General features: G+C 38.3%; 1 protein-coding gene across 8 annotated transcripts in view; it reads right to left on the bottom strand.

Moving 5' to 3' along the window:
* The window catches only part of CSMD3 (CUB and Sushi multiple domains 3), a 661,396-nt gene that overhangs the window by 171,118 nt on the left and 469,413 nt on the right, over positions 1-20,865 (bottom strand). For all 8 annotated transcript variants that reach the window (XM_060775796.2, XM_060775789.2, XM_060775791.2 and 5 more), the window contains 2 exons: positions 19,618-19,820; positions 5,754-5,945 (listed from right to left, as the gene is read on the bottom strand). In XM_060775796.2, the coding sequence (XP_060631779.2) occupies positions 5,754-5,945; positions 19,618-19,820 (395 nt within the window). The remainder of the gene's footprint in view (positions 1-5,753; positions 5,946-19,617; positions 19,821-20,865) is intronic.

Raw genomic sequence — 20,865 nt, 5'->3', positions numbered from 1 at the left:
CAAGAATAGATTACATTCTTTTTAATTTATGTGTCAAAATATGAGTTTAAGCACATTGAAGTTTTCCAGGTGGATTAGCATCACTAGACCTATTATGCATTAAGTGCTACTATGCATGAGGCATGTTGATATGAACTCATGCAAAAAGAACTCATGGTGTTTTAATGATAATTGAACATTACCAATAATATAATACACTAAAAACAAATGAGATCACATATGATATGAACAAAATAACAACGTAGAACACTGATCTGTGTGGGAAAGTCCCAGAATATCCAACTGTATTAACTGACATCACTAGATACTTCATAATGGAAACAGAGCTTGTTCACAGAGCCCCTGTAGCTTGATCCAAATATAAATTTAACAATGGCCTCTCAATCTGACGTGTCTCTAAGCCCAAAGACAAATTTAACCTAAGTAACTCAAGAGCTTTCTGAATGCATGATATTATCTAGAGGATTCATTTCAATCTGGTCCTAGGCAGAGACAGCTTTGCTGGATGACCTGCACAGGGAATTGAAAATAGGTGGTAGCTTTGTTGATTCTGCTGGATCTCTCTCTCTCTCTCTCTTTTTTTTAAATACCAACAGACATAGTATCATTCTGGGCTGCCTTGATTGGATGGGATTGTGGCTCTTTTTCCTTTTTTGGACAAGAAAACCAAAGAGGTGATGCTGTGGGACTCCTGTTCATTTCCCACTGGCTGTTGGTTTGTGCAGTCTCTTGGGGCTCTATTTTCTCCCTGAAGCTTTTTAGCATATACATTAAACCACTGGGAGAGGAGAAAGGGTTTTTTTTTAGTGTGGTTCTATCTCTATTTGGGTACCACTCAGATCTACCACTCCTTTCAACCCTAACTCTAAACAGATCCAAGTTGATAGTTGTGGAGGAAGTTTTAGTAGTAGTAAAACAGTGCAGTGTGTATCTAATTCAATTTGGTTCCAGAACCTGCCATGGATTACTAATTCTATGGATGCTCAAATTCCATTATATGCAGTGGTGTAGTAAAATGGCCCTCCTTAAATGAAATTGAGAAATCAAGCTTTGTGGTGGGTTATTTTTTTTTGGGGGGGGAGGGGGAGGGAGAGGGGATATATTATTTTCAAGCCACAGATCTCAGGATACCAGAGAACAAAATGTAGTTGTAACAGTCACATTGGATCTAGGAGGGAAAGACTGCTGCTTCCCTGGACAAAGATCATTTGTTTCCATATTATTCCTAAAATGGATCACCTTATTGAAGCAATTCTCATAAAGAGGATATAACATCAACCTCACTGTGTTTGTCTGAAGCCCAACAGAAACGAACAGGGTGTGTGTAATGTGTGTGCATGAGTACTGGTTATTTCATTATCCCACAATCATGTTAACACATAAAAATCATAATAAATAATACATACAATAAATGTAATTAACAGGAAAGGCACCCTGCATGTTAGTCAATATAATCACAACTGAGTACTGGAAAATCTATTTCAATGTAAACGTACCAGAATCAGAGATTTGATTTTAGAATTATAATAGGGTTTATCCATTTTTATTGATATTTTCAGCTGAGTGAGGACAATTAGCATGCAGTATATGAACCTGTACATGCACTATATGATAAATTGTTTTAAATAGTTTTAACTTGTCAAATGGTTTAATGTGCTTTAGCCACTTTTTTTTTTTGCATTTTAATATGAGATAAATTGATTAAGTTTATTGTGTTGTATTCTGCCTTGAGAGCTTAGGTTATGAAGTGTGAGATATCCATATTTCAATAAATAAATCATGTGAAATGCTCATAATTTAAATGAGAACACATCTAAAAACAGAAAAAGGTCTAGAAGTTACATAAAGCCGTTGTTAATTGTCATCAAGTTGGCTTTGAATTATCACCACCCTTTTTATGAGACCACTAGTCATCAATGGACCCTGTTTAAGTCCTGTATATGCAAGGCTATGGCTTCCTTATCTGTTTATCTACTGGTAATGTGTCTTTCTCTTTCCTACAAAACATTAATGTCTCCTCCAGTTATTCATATAAAAGACAGTTGACTTTGCACAGATTCTGTATTCACATATTCCATCATTCACAAAGTGAAAACCCTATTTTTGCTATTTTATATAAGGGAAATAATTTTACTACACCATTGTATATAATGGGACTTCAGCATCTATGGATTTTGGTGTCCATAGGGAGCACTAGAACCAAATCCCATCAGATAATAAGGGCTGACTGATATGGTTTATTCACTTACTTGCACAACAATTAGCATAATTCACTAAATGTCGAGTCAGAGCTACATTTTACTCTTGAAGCATAGAAACTTTGCTCTTGCTAAATAAAAGTTGACCTATCCCCCCCCCCCTTTTCATGTGCTACTCTCAGCCAAGCAGGAGGCAAGACTTGCCACACAACTTCACAAGATTTCTTCCTTCTAATTTGAAACAAACAAACAAACAAACAAACCTGACCAATTTCTTCAATTCTAGGATAGAAAGTTTTCTGATTTTTTTTTTCTGACCACTGTCCATCCAACTACTCCTTTGTTTTTTGTAAACACATGCACACCCATTAACCTCTGGGTATGCACACCCATTAACCTCTGGGTGTAGCCTATACCTACAGTTCTGTATTAGAAATCTCCAGGCATATAATCATCATCATCATCACCACCACCACCACCACCATCATCTTTATTTATACCCCGCCACCATCTCCCCAAAGAGGACTCAGGGCAACTAACATGAGATCAAGCCCAAGGGTACAATACAGCAAAATAAAATACAAAATGCAGACAACAAACATATGGCACTGTCTTATATTGAAGGGTAATTTGATCTGTGCTGCAGATCTCACACAATAACAGAATCTACCATGCCCACTAGCAGTGTCATTGTAGTACAAAATTATTGGCTGTCCATTTTGAGAGACAATCATAGAATCATAGAATCAAAGAGTTGGAAGAGACTTCATGGGCCATCCTGTCCAACCCCCTGCCAAGAAGCAGGAATATTGCATTCAAATCACCCCTGACAGATGGCTATCCAGCCCCTGTTTAAAAGCTTCCAAAGAAGGAGTCTCCACCACACTCCGGGGCAGAGAGTTGCACTGCTGAATGGCTTTCACAGTCAGGAAGTTCTACCTCATGTTCTGATGGAATCTCCTTTCTTGTAGTTTGAAGGCATTGTTCCGCATCCTAGTCTCCAAGGAAGCAGAAAACAAGCTTGCTCCCTCCTCCCTGTGGCTTCCTCTCACATATTTATACATGGCTATCATATCTTCTCTTCTTCAGGCTAAACATGCCCAGTTCCTTAAGCCGCTCCTCATAGGGCTTGTTCTCCAGACCCTTGATCATTTTAGTCGCCCTCCTCTGGACACATTCCAGCTTGTCAACAATGTAAGAAGGCAAAATTTAGCTACCCACCTATATTACATTTCTTTATTTTTGATAGGTTCTATAGACTTATCAATTCACCTTGTGTCTGAGATCACCTAGTCAGCCATCCCTTGTTAGGTTACTGACTGAAGATGAGTGAGGAAGGACAACTGTAACTCTTGCTGCCCGATAAATTTTGGCAACAATAATTCAAATGCTATTTGCATTTCAAGGGAAGATCTCATTAAAGCCAATGTACACAATGTTACATCTGCTAGGATATATTAATCAATTTGAAAGAAGACTAACAGTAGCTGGCATGTTTATGCTGCATCACACACAAATATGTGTTGTGAAGTAGAAGGTTTAATAATGCATGCTGAGAAGTTAGTTCCAATGGAGACTACTGATATCTCTGAATGTATTAGGACTTGGAATATTTAATCAAACCTCACACTATTTTAATTATTTTTAAAGTACCAAGTAAATGCCTTGGATGGGATGACTGCAGCACTCTGCCAAGACATGAATGAAAACATAGACCTTAACAGATGCTGCAAACCATAGTTCATTCAAATTAAAACAGTTAGGCCAGTGAAAATATTTTGAATGCACTGTTGTACTTGTGTTTTAATTAGAACAGACAGAATAGGATATAAATGCCTATGTTTCTTTAATCTATTTTTCTGTTTGTTTGTTTAATGTCCTTTTACATATAAAATATTCAGAGACAAATGCACAGTCTCTGTTCCAATTTTGATCTTCACAAAAAACAAAGCTGTTAGATGTTTGGTCATCTGCTGGCAATCTGAGCTATTGATGTAAAATATTTACAAAGAACGCAATCACATTTCTATAACACAAATTTTAGGATGGCAAAATGATCCGTTTTCATTACAATTATTTTTCCCCAAAAAAAGATTTGTTTAAAAGAAAATCCTCAAGCAAACAGTCCTCTGTATAATTTAATCAGTACAGAGAAAATTAATACAAAGTCCCTGCATGCAGACCTTGGGGAAATCTTGCTCTAAGAATGTACATCTTTAAAATTATATTTTTGTCCTCTTTCTATCTGTCTTTTGAAGTAACAGCAGCTGTCCCAAAGGGCCTCCTAACTTTACAGACTGGCTTTTGAGGACACATATGATCCTGTGAATAAAGAGGCTTGGCAGTTTATACACATGGGAATTCCATCATCTAGTGCAAAGGACACAGTGGAAAACTAAGGGAAACATCGTTTGGAGGGCTACAACCTAACTTAACCTGTTTCCACCAAAACATCATTTTAGCTTCCAAAACTCTAAAGTGCATGGGGGTGTTTTCACTATTTTGGGGAAAATTTAATGACATTTTAGGTCTTTACTTAAAACATTGCTTTCATCCTGAGAGACAATTTGGGATCATTTTTTAAAGAACTGCAAAAAAATTGAACCCAGGGCGGGGGGCACACAAATAGCTCTTGGAAACCACATGCAATTTGAAGGCTGAACCTTGTCCCGTCCCCCCCCCCCCCAATGTAATTTTCCACCAAGAGATTACTAATTTAAGTGTTTCTTTAAATATATAGAGACTGTGAAAAGTCAACATTTTATTATCACCAAATAAAATTGCCCCAAAATCAGTTATAATCAACCAATTCAATCCAACTAAACTTCTCAAAAACAGAAAGAAAAGAGTCAGACATCTACTCAATACAAACAATCCTTTCTCTTTTTTTACCTAAATGGCAAAGGAAATCTTTATTCATGAGACAACTGAACCTTTTCTTTTGATGGGAGGTAGCTATGTTAAACATACAAAATGAGCATGGTAACTAAAATCTATGTGCCTTTATGAATGAAAATCACCATATTTTACAAGATATACAGAGCATTACTCTGGTGCTATTAATGATCTTTTCACTTTCCTACCATCATTAAAAGATACAATTCCATCCTTCCTGAAGCCTCGTAAATTATCCTCCAAAAATAAATAAATAAATGGATGACTCAAACATTCTGAATCCTGGTGGGCTTTCAGTGATAATGTGTCCTCAAAGTGATAAGTGAGGGCATTTTCATCCTAATAACTCTAAAAATGATAGAAAAGGGAGCGTCAGGAGTTCCCTCATTGCCACCAATGGGCCAGATATTCCCGGAGCAAAAATGGAACTTCCAGCTGATGGATCAATAAACAGTATTGTCCCCTTCCAAATTCAGGCACCCCCCTCCCCCCCCCCCCAAAAAAAAAAGAACAGGGGCATTCGAAAATCGAACACCAGAAATGGCACAGCGTTTACTCGAATTGCTCACACCTACTATCAAGTCTTGGCTTTGTGACTGGATAATTAAAACATGTTTCCAAAGTCAGAAAAGCAGTAGTCTTCTCTTGGTTTCTGCATACCTATACAAACTGGTGGGTTGGGCTGCCAGAAGTACCGATTTTCTACCTGAATGCAGGTTATTCGTTCATCTCCTTGCAATTCATAGCCAGGGTCACACTGAAAAATGACAGTGTCTCCAGGTTCTCTTCCATCTCCATTTCGAGTTCCATTCATGGGAACTCCTGGATCACGACATGCTGTGGCCACAGAACCTAGGAAGGGACAAATAAATGTATCCACTCTGATTCATATTAAGTTGTAATAATTTTAGCACATGACAAAAAGATAAAATATATGATTCACTTAAACAAGCAATGAACATACTCATATTTTGTCACAATTAATGAAGCATTTCAATCTTTGGAAGTGGCTCATAATCGGATAGTATGAATTGCCTGAGTGATCTATTGAAAAGTTTTTTAAAAAAAACTAGGAAGGAATTTAAGGTAATATAAGTGGAAAATGTGTTTCCAATGTTTTCGCTGGATATATCACAATACCACATGGCATACCATGATGATAATTCTATAATTGTATCAACATTATATCCCTCTCTGGGCATAGCCCAGTTCAGTTGAAATCAATACAAATGCTTAATTCATCTTCATAATGGCATTTATCCCAGTAGAAAATTTACACAAGTAATATTTAGCCATAAGTTCATCATTTTATCCCATTCTAGGTTAAGAATATAGCCTTCCATCAGGCAATCAAATATCATTTGTGGCAAAAGATCTGTTTTCCTTAAAATGAAATGTGACAAATTAAATCTCATTTTTTTTCCTTTCAGTTCATCAACACACTCATGCTTCTGTAGCTGCCAATACTAAAGCAAAATTAATTTTAGCTTTCAGTTAGTTGTTAGCATGTTTGCTTTCCAGTGAAATGCCAAAGCTCACATAAAAATGTCAAGCAGTCACTTTAACTGAATACGAGTTAACAAAAGATATCTCAAACAAAGGTTTGACTAAATAACAACTGGGTCACAAGTCACCAGCCAGCTGTTTGAAAACACCCTATCCATTGTTGTAGAAATTTGTATAGTAAGCTTGCATTGTCAGAAAATGCAGCTCTTCCTCTTTTTGCTTTTACCTGAATCATTGAACAATGACCTATTGGACACCCATTGTTACCAATACTGTCTCTTCCAGAATTGGAGCAAATATCAGTGGAACAAATCACCCCTTACATTTAGTCAAATTTGGCTCTCTTTTCACTTTTCTCCATCTCTACAATTGCTATTGTATCACAAATATTTTATCATCAATTATTTTAATTTTCCTTTTTTATTTTATTATTGCTATTTTGTGTGTCAGACTCATTCTCCCATCCCCAACCTGGGTTTTTTTTTGTTTTTTGTTTTTTTGTTTTTTTGCATGTAGATACAATTCAATTATTCATATCTGCTACTTTTTCAAACACTTCCTTAGTTGTTCCCCACCAAAATTATGTAAACCAAGTCTATATTTCACCAATGGTAAAATGTCATATAGCACTACAATCCCACCTGTAATTCACTCTTACATTCAGAAGACTCAATATTGTATTATTACTGTATTTATTACTATCCTGCTTTATATACCTAAAAAGAGATTTGGAGAATCTCTCATACACACGTAAAATGATTTTCGATTTGTCAGGATAGCAATACTTTCCTATACATAGTCTTTCTTATCTCTTCAATGTGCCCTTCATACATGCTGAGAAACAAGCAAGAAGTAAACTTCTCTTTGTTTATTTTGAAACATTGTACTGATTTTCTGTATCATAACTCTTATAAAGATTGGCTGCACTGTTTCATTATATTTATAATATATTTTATGCCTTTTGTGCATTTTAATTGCATCATCTATATTTTATTGTTGGCTTTATTATATCACTATTCTTTTTTTAGAAGTTTTTATTTAAGAAATATTGCAATTTTACAACCATGGCAACTTCCATAATAATAATGTAATAGTATAATGAATATAAGCATAACATAAATGTGATGAATGGGTCACACACTTTAATTAACTTTTCATTAATCTATTTTCTATAACTCATCCTAAATATAATCGTATGTTTTCAGATTACTTTCCTCTGCTATTGGAGGAACAGTTCAAAAAGAAAGAAGCTTGGATAAAATATGAATATTTACTGAGATTATCCTGCAAAACAGTAAGTTTTTGAATTTAAACCGTCTAAAAATTCTTTGATATTTTGTCTATTAAAGGTTGAGCAATGCCCACAGTTAGATAAATCCCCAAGTATTTTACATTACTTAAGACTTCTGTACTCAACTGAAAATAAATGTTTAGTTCTTTCTAACAAATTCATATCAGTGTACATTTCTCCATGTCATATTGATTTTGATGATAGCAATGAGATATGAGGAGCAAATACTTCTGGAATGGGAAATGGGTTCAATATATAGGGCTATAGTATAGGGTAAAGATACAATCATTGGACAGACCGCTAGGATGGGGATCAACAGAAACGTTAGATTAATATGAGCATATATTGTTAATGTGGGTTATTATTATTATTTTATTTGTGGTATTTGTATACCACCCTTCTCAACCACAAAGGGAACTCAGGGCTGTTCACGGTGTTTATTTATTTATTTACTATATTTATATCCCACCTTTCTTGACTCCGAGGGGGACTCAAGGTGGCTTACAGCACAGGCAATAATTCAATGTCTTAAAAACAATATACATTCAATATACAATTAAATAAATATTTCAATTAATAATTTAAACAAGATTAAGAACATTAAAACATTGCAATTACAACTATAAAACCACATCATCCACACTGTGTTGGTAACAAGTCAATGCCATTGATAAAACCAGTATAAAACATCAAAATTGACCCTCCCCTGATAAAACATTAAACATTACTAAACACATTACACAAAATAACCTCTGTGGCCTGTATTCTGGCAGGCACACCATATTCCAAGATCCCCTGTTACCCTTCTGGGGAGCAGGATGTTACAATGCCTACTTTCCCCCTGAAATGAATCTCACCCTGCAAGTCCAAGGCCATAAAAATCAATTTGTAGGGAACCTACAAAAGGCACTTAATTAAGAATGAAACCTTCAGCAACTGCCATGTACTCAACAAAAGTCTCAGAGCCAAAAACCTTATTATTCATGTTCCCTTGCAAGTTGATGACATCAGTACTTCTACCTATGCTCCCAATTTATTGATGGTGGCAATCTTCTTCATCCAGTGCAGATGGTCTGTAATTGTTTTTCAAATACAATTTACCTTATGCTATCTGTGAATAAGTTTAGTGATATGTTCCATAATACATGTAGTTATATTAATTATATGAACTAACTGATCACAAATTTGTAGCTCAGGATACTTTTTTTAAAAAAATGTCAGGAGCGACTCGAGAAACTGCAAATTGCCTCTGGTGTGAAAGAATTGGCCATCTGTAAGGACATTGCCCAGGGGACACTCAAATGATTGATGTTTTACCATCCTCATGGGAGGCTCCTCTCATGTTCCTGCATGGGGAACTGGAGCTGACAGAGGGAGCTCAACCCACTATCCCCAGATTTGAACCTCTGACCTGTTGACACAAGGGTTTAACCCATTGTGCCACTGGGGGCTCCAGCTCAGGATACAATATCATCCTATATATAAATCACACAACTTGCATAACTGATCTTATTGCTCTGATTACAAAAAAAAATCAGATTACTGAATAATGGAAAATTTGCTGCGGTATGATTTCCTTTTATTACATCAATATAAAAACAAGAATCATTCTGTGGTTCACAATCACATTTGAAAAATAAAACCAATAACCCTATTAAAGATTGTGTATAATCTAATAAAATTAAAAAAATCAGCAACTGTCCACTTATAAATAGAACATAGTTCTATTTATCTCTCGTCCCCTGGCAGGGACGAGAGACAGGGCCTTCTCAGCAGTGGCCCCCCGGCTGTGGAATGCCCTTCCTACTGACATTAAATCGGCCCCCTCCTTATTGGCATTCAGGAAGAGAGTGAGGACCTGGCTCTTCGAACAGGCTTTCAACTAAGCAGTGAAATTGATTGATTACTGGAATATGGATTAATGGACAACGAGATCAAATGCTGATCTTATTGATGAGACGTGATGGATTGTTGTTTTGCTGTATTGTTGTATTGATGTTCTGATGTTAATTAATTGACATTACTGTTTTAAATGATTAATGATTTTGTACTGTGTTGTTGATACTGGTTATTAACCGCTCTGAGTCACCTGTTGGCTGAGAAGAGTGGTATACAAGTAAAGTAAATAAATAATAAATAAATAATAATAGTTGCTCTGTTCTCCTATTCTAATAGTTTGTATTCAGTTTATATGCCATCTAGTTTAGAATGTGTTTATCTTCTGTCAAGACTACTAAAATGCATTGCACACTGGCATTTTCTTCCATTTTTTGAGGTTGCCTCAAATAATATGCAACATAATTATGTTGGATTCATTTCAATTGGTTCAGCTTGAGGATGTGGACAGGATCCTTGGAGAGGTGCGACCCACCACATGCATCCTAGACCCCTGTCCTTCCTGGCTGATCAAGGAAGCCAGAGGGGGCTTGGCAGGGTGGGTGAAGGTGATGGTTAATACCTCCTTACAGAAAGGAGAGTTTCCAGCGAGCTTAAAGCAAGCTATTATAAAACCGCTGTTGAAGAAACCATCACTGGATCCCACTCAATTTGACAACTATCGGCCAGTTTCCAATCTCCCCTACTTGGGCAAAGTCATGGAACGTGTGGTGGCAACACAACTCCAGGGGTTTCTGGTAGACACTGATTATCTTGATCCGGCACAGTCTGGCTTTAGGCTGGGACATGGAACTGAGACAGCTTTGGTCGCCTTGGTAGATGATCTGCGCAGGGAACTAGACAGGGGGAGTGTGTCCCTGTTGGTTCTGCTGGACCTCTCAGCGGCCTTCGATACCGTCGATCACGGTATCCTTCTGGGCCGCCTCATGGACATGGGGCTCGGAGGCACTGCTTTGCGGTGGCTCCGATCCTTCCTTGAGGGACGGACCCAGAAGGTGTTATTGGGTGACACCTGTTCGGCCCCACAACCGTTGTTGTGTGGAGTCCCACAGGGTTCAATCTTGTCCCCGATGTTATTTAACATCTACATGAAGCCGTTGGGAGAGATCATTCGGAGTTTCGGACTAAGATGCTATCTCTATGCAGATGACGTCCAAATCTGTCACTCCTTCTCACCTGTCACCAAGGAGGCTGTCCAGACCTTGAACCGGTGTTTAGCCGCTGTATCGGACTGGATGAGAGCTAACAAATTGAAATTGAATCCAGACAAGACAGAGGTCCTACTGGTCAGTCGGAAGGCCGAACAGGGTATAGGGTTACAGCCTGTGTTAGACGGGGTTACACTCCCCCTGAAGACGCAGGTTCGCAGCTTGGGAGTGATCCTGGACTCACCGCTGAGCCTGGAACCCCAGGTCTCAGCGGTGGCCGGGAGAGCTTTCGCACAATTAAAACTTGTGCGCCAGCTGCGCCCGTACCTTGGGAAGTCGGATCTGGCCACGGTGGTCCACGCTCTTGTCACATCCCGGCTGGATTACTGCAACGCACTCTACGTGGGGTTGCCTTTAAAGACTGCTCGGAAACTACAACTAGTCCAGCGAGAAGCAGCCAGGTTGCTCACCGGAGCGACGTACAGGGAGCACACCACCCCCCTGTTGCGTCAGCTCCACTGGCTGCCAATCCAATTCCGAGCAGAATTTAAAGTGCTGGTCTTGACCTATAAAACCCTATACGGTTCCGGCCCAGTGTATTTGTCCGAACGGATCTCCCTCTACATCCCACCTCGAAGTTTAAGATCTTCTGGGGAGGCCCTGCTCTCGACCCCGCCAGTCTCTCAAGCGAGGCTGGCGGGGACGAGGAGCAGGGCCTTCTCAGTGGCGGCCCCCCGCCTGTGGAACTCACTCCCCGGGGAGATTAGATCGGCGACCTCCCTCCTAGCATTTAGGAAAAGACTAAAGACCTGGATGTGGGACCAAGCTTTTGGTCACTCTGACAATTAACTCAAGGACCTGGGAATAGACAAAGGCAAACGGAGTAGAATGGACTGATGGACTCTGATATATGGACCCTGACATGAGATTGTTTTAGGTTTTTAGGATTTTACTATGTATTGATGTTTTAATTGAAGTGTTGAATTGTTATTTTTTGTATTACTTGTTGTGTGTTCGGGCATCTAATTGTGCCCTCCCCTGTAAGCCGCCCTGAGTCCCCCCTGGGGTGAGAAGGGCGGGGTATAAGTGAATGAAATAAATAATAAATAAATAAATAAATAAATAAATAAATAAATTTCACTTTCTTCTAGCTTTTTTAAAGCATTCATTGCTCAATCATATTTTGTAATGGATAAATCTTTAGGTCTTTTTCTCTTTTCTCATCTCCAAGATCCCATAATCTGCAAAATATTAGTTTACTTCCAGCTGATAGACCAGGGAAAAAAAGATTTCTACTATTGTTGTTTCGAAATGCTCCCTTGTTCCCCCACCTTAAACACGGTACTAGCAAATTTCATTCCTTTTCAATTACTGGTTGCCATGAAGTTATCTAGTAACAGCATCCTAATCTTCCTATCCTCTCTGTTTCAACAATGCCTCCCAACTTTATGCCATTAGCAAATTTCATGAATGCATTGCTTTGTTCATTGCCAAGGTCATTACAGATGAAAATATTAAATAAAATGTTCCCAAGACGAATCTGCAATAATTTCAAACGTAAATGTTCTCCACACAGATTCAGCAGCAGTACTCCCTCTTAGGGAGATTTCCTCCCCCTTCTTTTATGTTCCTTCACTTTAATTTTAAACTTTTCTAGCTGTTGTTGCTGCTATCTTCAGCATTCCTGTAACTTGTACTAATCCCAGGTAGACTTGCCTGATTTGTTTCAGGTTACTACCAAATCCCTAGAAAGTGAGGCTACCATACAGTTGGAAGGGGGTGGATGGGTTAGAATCATTTCTATTTTGTTTCTTTGTTGTCCCATGTTCAGTTTGTGGTTCTTAGACTCCTTTCATAGAATCCTAGAGTTGGAAGGGCCTCTAAAGGCCATCTAGTCCAACCCCCTCCATGCAGGGAAAGCACAAGGTAGCCCTGACACTTGGTCATCCAGCTTTAATATTAATACGAATAAAATAAATAATAGATTTGAAAGACAGCTCTAAAGGCCATCTAGTTCAATCCCCTTCGTTCTGCCTTCATGCAGGGAAAGCACAATCAAAACACCCCCAACAGATGGCCATTCAGCCTTAATATTAATATGCATAATAATAATAATAATAATAAGAAGAAGAAGAAGAAGAAGAAGAAGAAGAGTTGGAAGGGGGCTCTAAAGGTCATCTAAGCCAACCCTCTTCATTCTGCCTTCATGCAAGGAAAGCACAATCAAAGCACCCCCAACAGATGGCAATTCAGTCTTAATATTAATATGCATAATAATAATAAGTATAAGTATAAGAAGAAGAAGAAGAAGAAGAAGAAGAGTTGGAAGGGAGCTCTAAAGGCCATCTAAGACAACCCTCTTCATTCTGCCTTCATGCAAGGAAAGCACAATCAAAGCACCCCCAACAGATGGCAATTCAACCTTAATATTAATATGCATAATAATAATAATAATAAGAAGAAGAAGAAGAAGAAGAAGAAGAAGAAGAAGAAGAAGAAGAAAAGGAGTTGGAAGGGGGCTCTAAAGGTCATCTAAGCCAACCCTCTTCATTCTGCCTTCATGCAAGGAAAGCACAAGGCACCCCTGGCAGATGGCCATCCAGCTTTAATAATAATAATAATAATAATAATAATAATAATAATAATAATAATCGAGTTGGGAGGGAGCTCTAAAGGCCATCTAGTCCAACCCCCTTCATTCTGCCTTCTTGCAGAGAAAACATAATCAAAGCACCCCCAACAGATGGCCATCCAGTCTTAATATTAATATGAATAAAAATAATAATAGATTTGGAAAGGAGCTCTAAAGGATATCTAGTCCAACCCTCTTCATGCAGCAAAAGCACAATTACAGTAGGGCATCTCCTGGTCTCTGAAGACAGGCATGCAGGCAGGCAGCGAGGCCGAGTGGAGCTGGCTAAGGAGGCCAGCACAGGCTTCCACAAGCCTCCACAGCCCCAGAATTCAAGCAGCCATACAGGCTGATCGCTGCCAAAAGCGAGGCCACATGGAGCTGGCTACAGAGGCCTATGCTGGCTGTGAAGGCCAGCGCAGGCTTGCGCAGGCGTCCGTAGCCATGGACGTCAGGCAGGCAGGCAGGCTGCTGCAAGCAGAGGTCCTCCTCTGCTGCGTCGGCTGCATCCTCCACTCGCTGCGCACTCCAGCACATGCCTCTGCAGGAGCAAGCGGAGGATGCAGCCGATGCAGTGGCGAAGGACCTCTGCTTGCAGTGACCTGCCTGCCTGCCTTTCGTGGCTGCAGAGGCCTCCATAGCCAGCTCCATGTGGACTCACATGAAGTGGCTGATGAGCGCACCAGCTGCCGCTCCCCTTCCAATGAGGCCACTCCCGGAGGCTGAAGATGGAGCCAGAGGTGGTCTTGCTGGAAGTGGCGGTGGTGGAGGGAGTGCTCACCAGCTAGTTCACTCGTCCAAAGGAAAATGGAGGCCCGAGGTGGCCACGTCGGAAGCGGCGGCAGTTGCGCTTGCCAGCCACTTCTCGGGCCCAAGGATGAAGAAGGAGGTGCAAGGCTCACCTGCGGGCTATGCTGCCCCTGCCGCCACCTGGCATATTTCACCTGGCAAAAAATAGCTTTCTCTGCAGGAATGAAGCACACCTAGCCATGCAGCTCAATATTTCTTGATATGTTTTATAAGGACCTTTTTGGGTGGAAGTGACATGAGGATCACTTTCTCAAAAATTGCTAGCCTCTGCAAACAAAATGTGTTGCCAAAACAGAGTTAATGCTTGTACCCAGTTCAATTTTGCATTAGTGTTCTCATCTACCAACAAGTGAGCCTTAGCTTATGATTATGAACAAGAAGCCACCATAAGGTTCAGTTGTCAGGAATTTCTGTTCCTGCAATCTTAGGCTGTTATCTTTTTTATTGAAACAATCCATCTGTAAAGTAATATTCCCTTTTTGCTACTGCCTTCCACCAAAAAACACTATTATCTTTTTCAGAGTTGTGTTTTCTCCTGACACCTCCAAAGTATGATACATTCCATTTAGACATTTATGAAAGCTTATATTTTGTTTTGCTCCTAGACACCCTGTCTTTTTTTGACAGTTCATGGTACCTGTAGACATCTTCTCCAATATCACATGTGAAATGGCTTGGGTATCCTTCCTTCCCTCCCTCCCTCCTTCATCCTGTACAACTTTCACTTTCATGCACTTGGAGGACAACTGGGAATTATTCTGTTTATCAACAGTCTGTCCTGACAGCGATTTCTTGTTCTCGGAATAATAACTGGGAAATAAAATTATGTGGTCAACTTAGTTCTTTTAGAATTATCTATAGTTTTTCACAAAGTATGTAAAATGTGTTGACATTTCATCTTATATATGTATTTTAGGATATGCTTGCCTGGTTAACAGAAACTTTCTAAGAAAAACCCAATTATTTGCTCTAAAATGAAATTAAATTCAGTTTAAACCATGGGAAGATAATTTGTGCCAACCTCTTGGCTAAATCAACACCAATAATAATGGATGAACTGGAATTACCTTTGTATGATGCCACAATTTAACTATTTGATTACCAACCATGACATAACAAGACCCAGAAAGTTGGGTTAAATATGGGCCACTTTATTTGACCAATTTTCCACCTAAATTATTTAGATCTGAAAGGAGCAAATGGGATGAGTAAACCTGATGAGGTTCCAGATGAGACCAGGTTTAAAGCCTGGACTACCTCTTCAGTCTTCTCTTGGGTGAAACACCTAAGCTCTTACTGCAATTAGATGGGTTGCTCCCAGAAAAAGCAATTTACTATAAAATAAATCCAAGATACTCCAGCCAAGTTCTAATAAAAGTGAGAGCAGATCAGCCACAAGGGTAAACTCCATGCTCCACCTTTAGATCCCAAGATTTATGAAGTTCAGTTCACTAAAATAGGTTTCAAGGTGTACACTGAAGTCTCACACTTTCTCATTGCTACCTGTCAAATGACAACCTATTTACAGATATCACCCTTAGCCGATCATAACAGTTGTCACAATAGAGTATTGTGTTGTAAAAACAAAAACAAACCAGATAAAGGAGATAAAATTCCTACCCAGTCCAAAAGCATCAGGAAAACTCACATTGCATTGGAAGCGGATGACAGTGCAAAGATGCAAAGAGGCACATGAGGGGGTGGGGCCTATGGCTTTGCTTTACATGTGAAAACCCGTGGCCTCCAACCATGGGGATTATGTAAAAATATCTTTCCTGGCAATGTCTTTGCTGCTCTTGTCAAAATACCAAAAACCTCCAGAAATAGTGTAGTTTGTTAAAATACCAGACTTGCTGAATAAAATTCAAGGATTTATATTTTCCACAAAAAGTCTTCATTTGATCAACTAGAAATCTATTTTGACAACCTGATTTGATACAGATCCTGCTGTGCAGCTTTCCTTCAGGAACACCCCGACATACTAAGTTTCTTTTGAATTGAGAAAAAGGGATAGAGAAAGTGGAATATGTGCAATAATCCAAAATCTTCAAAGAATTTTGACTGTCAACAAATCAAAGCCTTTGAATCATACTACCGATTACTATGGGAACATTCTGACTGTCTTGCACTTCATTTGGATCAGATGTCAACGTTAACAGAATTTAATGAAAGAGAAAGGATTAACGGCAGAGAAAGGATTAATGAGAAAGATAAAGAGAATTCTCTCAGAACTGAGTGCAAGAGCATTTCCGCTCTTTGATATCATGATTCTGCATTTATATCAGATATAAAAATGTTTTTGTAGCTTAATAAAGTATAGCTGCTCTTCATCAAAAATAACTCTTAGTATCTAGAATGATTTATGGTAGGAAAGGGTGAATGGATGTACCAAGCTATTTTTATCTTGAAAGGGCAAACTTTAATTTCAGACATTTGGTATGGACTTCTACATTTCCTGTATAAGACAACTAGCATATTTATCTGGATTTGAGAGGAGGGAAGTAACATACCTGGCACTAGAAATGTGTTTCAAATCATTCTCCAGAAATCATTCAAGGTTATATAGATGTGCTTATTGCTGCCCTGCTAAAAATAAACTGTTGCTTTCATTTTTATTATTTATTTTTGGTATATAGAAGAGAGCAATGTTTCTCCTAAGGATCTAGCACTGCTTGAGTGATACTGCAATATTCTGCAATAACTGGCAAAGAAAGTTCTGTGTAAAAGGTAAAAAATACCACCATTTTCCCCAAAAATCCTGCCTACCTGTCTCCCATGTATGGGGAGGGGGGGGTCATACTGTATGTTTTTGTTTTGTCTCAATTTGTTGAATGAGTATCTGTGACAGTGAAACACATTATAATCTATCTCCACAAAATTGTTCTTCTTTTTGTAGTTATTGAGGTATCAAGTAGAATCACAGAAAACACAAATTGTTGCCTGCAACTATTTTGAATTAGAATAAGATCACAAGATTCCTATCTGCTATTACTATCAGCAGCAAATGGGCCAATGTAAATAATACTGCAGCACCAGCAGCCCAGAATAACACCTTATGAAGCAACACCAAAGAGTCTTGCTGTGGATAGAAAAAGAATGAAAGCCAAAGCTGCCAGGAAGGTGGGATATCCAGTCTCATTATAAGCTAAACAGTATATTTGGAAGAGATCAGGTGGGGGATAGATTGACCCAAGAAAGACAGGTTTTCCAGTACCAGGCCAGGTCACCAAATGCTTTTTGAGAGACTGAAGAATTGTCAAGGGGGTCTGGATACTACCCACTAGTTTATTAATGACATAAAACATGCATAAAACATGTTTTCATTACCCAGTCTCACTTCCATGTGGTGTGACACTACAATGATGTTCTAGGAAGACAGTACCAAGAAAATAAATGTGTGAAATGAATTGAAAAAAATTGATCAGACAACCACAGATTTTAAAAAGCTGTTTTCGTTTGTGAAAAACAGCAAATATTATACTCAAATGAAAAGGAAAAAAAAACTAGAATCACCTGTCTGAAACTGGATGGTGCTAATTCCTCTTTAAGAGCCTACCATGTCTACACATTTTATGTAGATGCTAGAAAAAAGTAGTGACTTTTTGTTTCTCAATCCTCCCCTTTCTCAGTTATGAGAGAATGCCAATACAGTTTCCCAGATCTAGATTTGGATTTTGGGATCTATAACTGAACTGAGTGAGTCCAGATCATTCTAATCTGAATCAGGCTGAAATCTTAACCACTAAATTAGATTCTCTACCAATTAGGAGGTTTAGTGCACAGCCCTATTGAAAAACTGAGGAAAAATATTTATCTTCCAATAGTTTAAACAACAACATGAGGCTTTATGCAGAGCAAAGTCCACCCAAGAGTGTCAGAAGACATTCTTCCTGATGTCGCCATTTACCTGGGAATTTGAAGATAGCCCAGAAGCAGATCTAAGTTTTATGGCAACAGAGATATAAAGTATTCCTTTAAAAAGCCATGCTGATACAATGCCACTTATCTTAAAATAAGACAAATCACAATCTTACCTATTCAAGAGTTATGAGTTATGAGTGAATTGGAGAATACGTAAAGCAGATCACAAAAGTTTGTTTTACTTTCAGAATTGTTCATGGTAGAAAAAGAACAAAAAATACAAAGACTATAATCCTGGAAAACCTTTGTAGAAAGCTTGATTATTTATTTATTTATTTATTGCATTTATATCCTGCCCTTCTCAACCCTGAAGGGGACTCAGGAAGGATTATCAGCATAGGTGTCACAGATGGAATAAGAAACTACAAGTGGAAAGTCTCAACTGGATACTAAATTATGGTCTTTTTTCCCATTCCATAAATAGAAACTGATCTTTAACTGGAAGAATTGTAGTCTAGATGCAACCCTATATATGATTTGAAATCCAAAGTAGCACATTGTTGGAGCATGCAAGGAATTGGTGTGTGTGTGTTTGTGTGTGCAAAAAGATGCATGAAGCTGATTGGTCGGGCAATGCATGGGGTGATGTCTGAGCCTAGAACTTTGATACTGTTGCATTTTACAGGCTTGAGCTTGCAGGTGTTCAGAGGGAAGTCAGTTGGAAGAGAGAAGGAGAGATACAAACTGATTTGCTTCTTGGCTGCTAAAAAGAAGATCTCTCATATGGACAAAGAAGTACCAATTTAAATCTTTCTAAAAAGACATGTAGTGAGTTGATGCAACTGATAATATTGTACATATGTTATTCTGAATTAAAAAGAGTAAACTACTTGTTCTTTACTGTTCACGTGTGTGGCATATTTTCTTTCCTTGGCTGATCCAATGTGAACTACACATGGTTTATTTTACATTTTGCCACACACATTGTCAATACTGAGTCTCATATAAAGCAGATATACTTAAGGATTTCTTAAGCATTTGTGCACTGACAAAATACTATAGTTGAGCTCAGATATTCAAGAAGAAAATAATATAAATATATTAATTCTTAATTATTTGAACTGCATATGATATTTGACAACTTTATAAAGAACATCAAAATTGATAAATTTGTTGAAAAATATAATTGCCTTTCTCACAGTACAACAATTATTTCAAAATAGCAAATAAACCAAAGGAATATCATAGAGTCATGGAATCATAAAAACCCAAAGATGAATGCTTATTTACAGATTATCACTGTGAAGAAACAGTAATATATGAAGAAACAACATCTAGATCAGTCAATTCAGAACTGCATTAAAGCATGCATAAACTTACTTGAAAACTGAATGGCAAATCCAGATTTGCTGATATAGAAGTCTGTGTCAAATTGAATTGTAACTATGTTGAGAGTGCTGTGGATGCCTTCTGGAATAAGGGAGCCACTGATTTCTTTTAACAGCATGTCATTTTCAGGTGGACCATCCCAGACACGGAGAATATCATGTGATGCTTCAGTATCAAATGCAAGGAACTGGAGGCTGTTAATGACAGCACTGAATTATCATGTCACAGGACCTCTAATTACCGCAAAAATAACTGTAACTATGCTCAGAATAAAATCTATAATCTTAACATTTGATAAACAAGCTCTGTAAACATGGGGAAAATGTTTTAAGGAGTCAGACTTGGTCATAATGTCATTAATCACAAAGAAGAATATACACATAAATACACATAAATCAAAGTAATTCGTTAAAAGCAAGGAGTTATTACTTTCAATTTATGGCAACCCAATTAATTTGATAGGATTTTCTTAAACAAGGAATACTCCAATGTAAGGGCTTTCTGCTGAGATAAATATCTCACACAAAGCATTTGTACTACTGCAGATACAGGTTACCTAGTACCTGGGGCTGAAAACTTCTTCGTCTCTGGGAAACAGCTTCAGACACTATTGCTATCACACCAAGAATAGAATTTTAGTCTCCTATATTCCACCCAGTCATTCTTGTTCCAAATGTTGGGGTGGATAGTTAGATTGCCACTGTTACTGCTAGTACCACTAGTGGAGGGGAGGAATATTATAGCTATTAAATACCATGTATCTACCTCCTGGACAGAGCACTAGAGAGCAAAAAACACATCACCCATTCCGCCTAGCCTTGCACCACCTCACCACCGGTTTATTGACACAATTATATATAGAGGAAAGTTTCCTTTGAATAGCTTGTTAGATTATCTTTTTATGAGGAAATATTATATATGTGTGTGTGTATGCATGCATGCATGCATGTATGCATGCAATGCTTCCCAGTTCACAAGGGCTCCTAATGCAATGAAGCAACAAAAGCCAATTAAAGCAATAAAAAATATATTTTTTTGAAAAAAATTCTTGAAATACTCTAAAATGCTTTAAAACAACCCCCAGAATCTAGCTTTGAAATTGTTCGAACAGCAATTTCAAATATTGAATACCATGCAGAAAAAGTGCTGTTTTGGCTGCCCACTGCATTTTAAAGAGTTTGACCAGCCTAACTTCCTTGAATAGGGAATTCCAGTCGCTATATTTCTGCAGAGAAAGTC

This window comes from Anolis sagrei, chromosome 4 (genome assembly GCF_037176765.1).
Source record: "Anolis sagrei isolate rAnoSag1 chromosome 4, rAnoSag1.mat, whole genome shotgun sequence".
Taxonomy (NCBI): Eukaryota; Metazoa; Chordata; class Lepidosauria; order Squamata; family Dactyloidae; genus Anolis; species Anolis sagrei.
The sequence above is the reverse complement of the archived record's forward strand: the minus strand, read 5'-3'. Positions and strand labels throughout refer to the sequence as shown.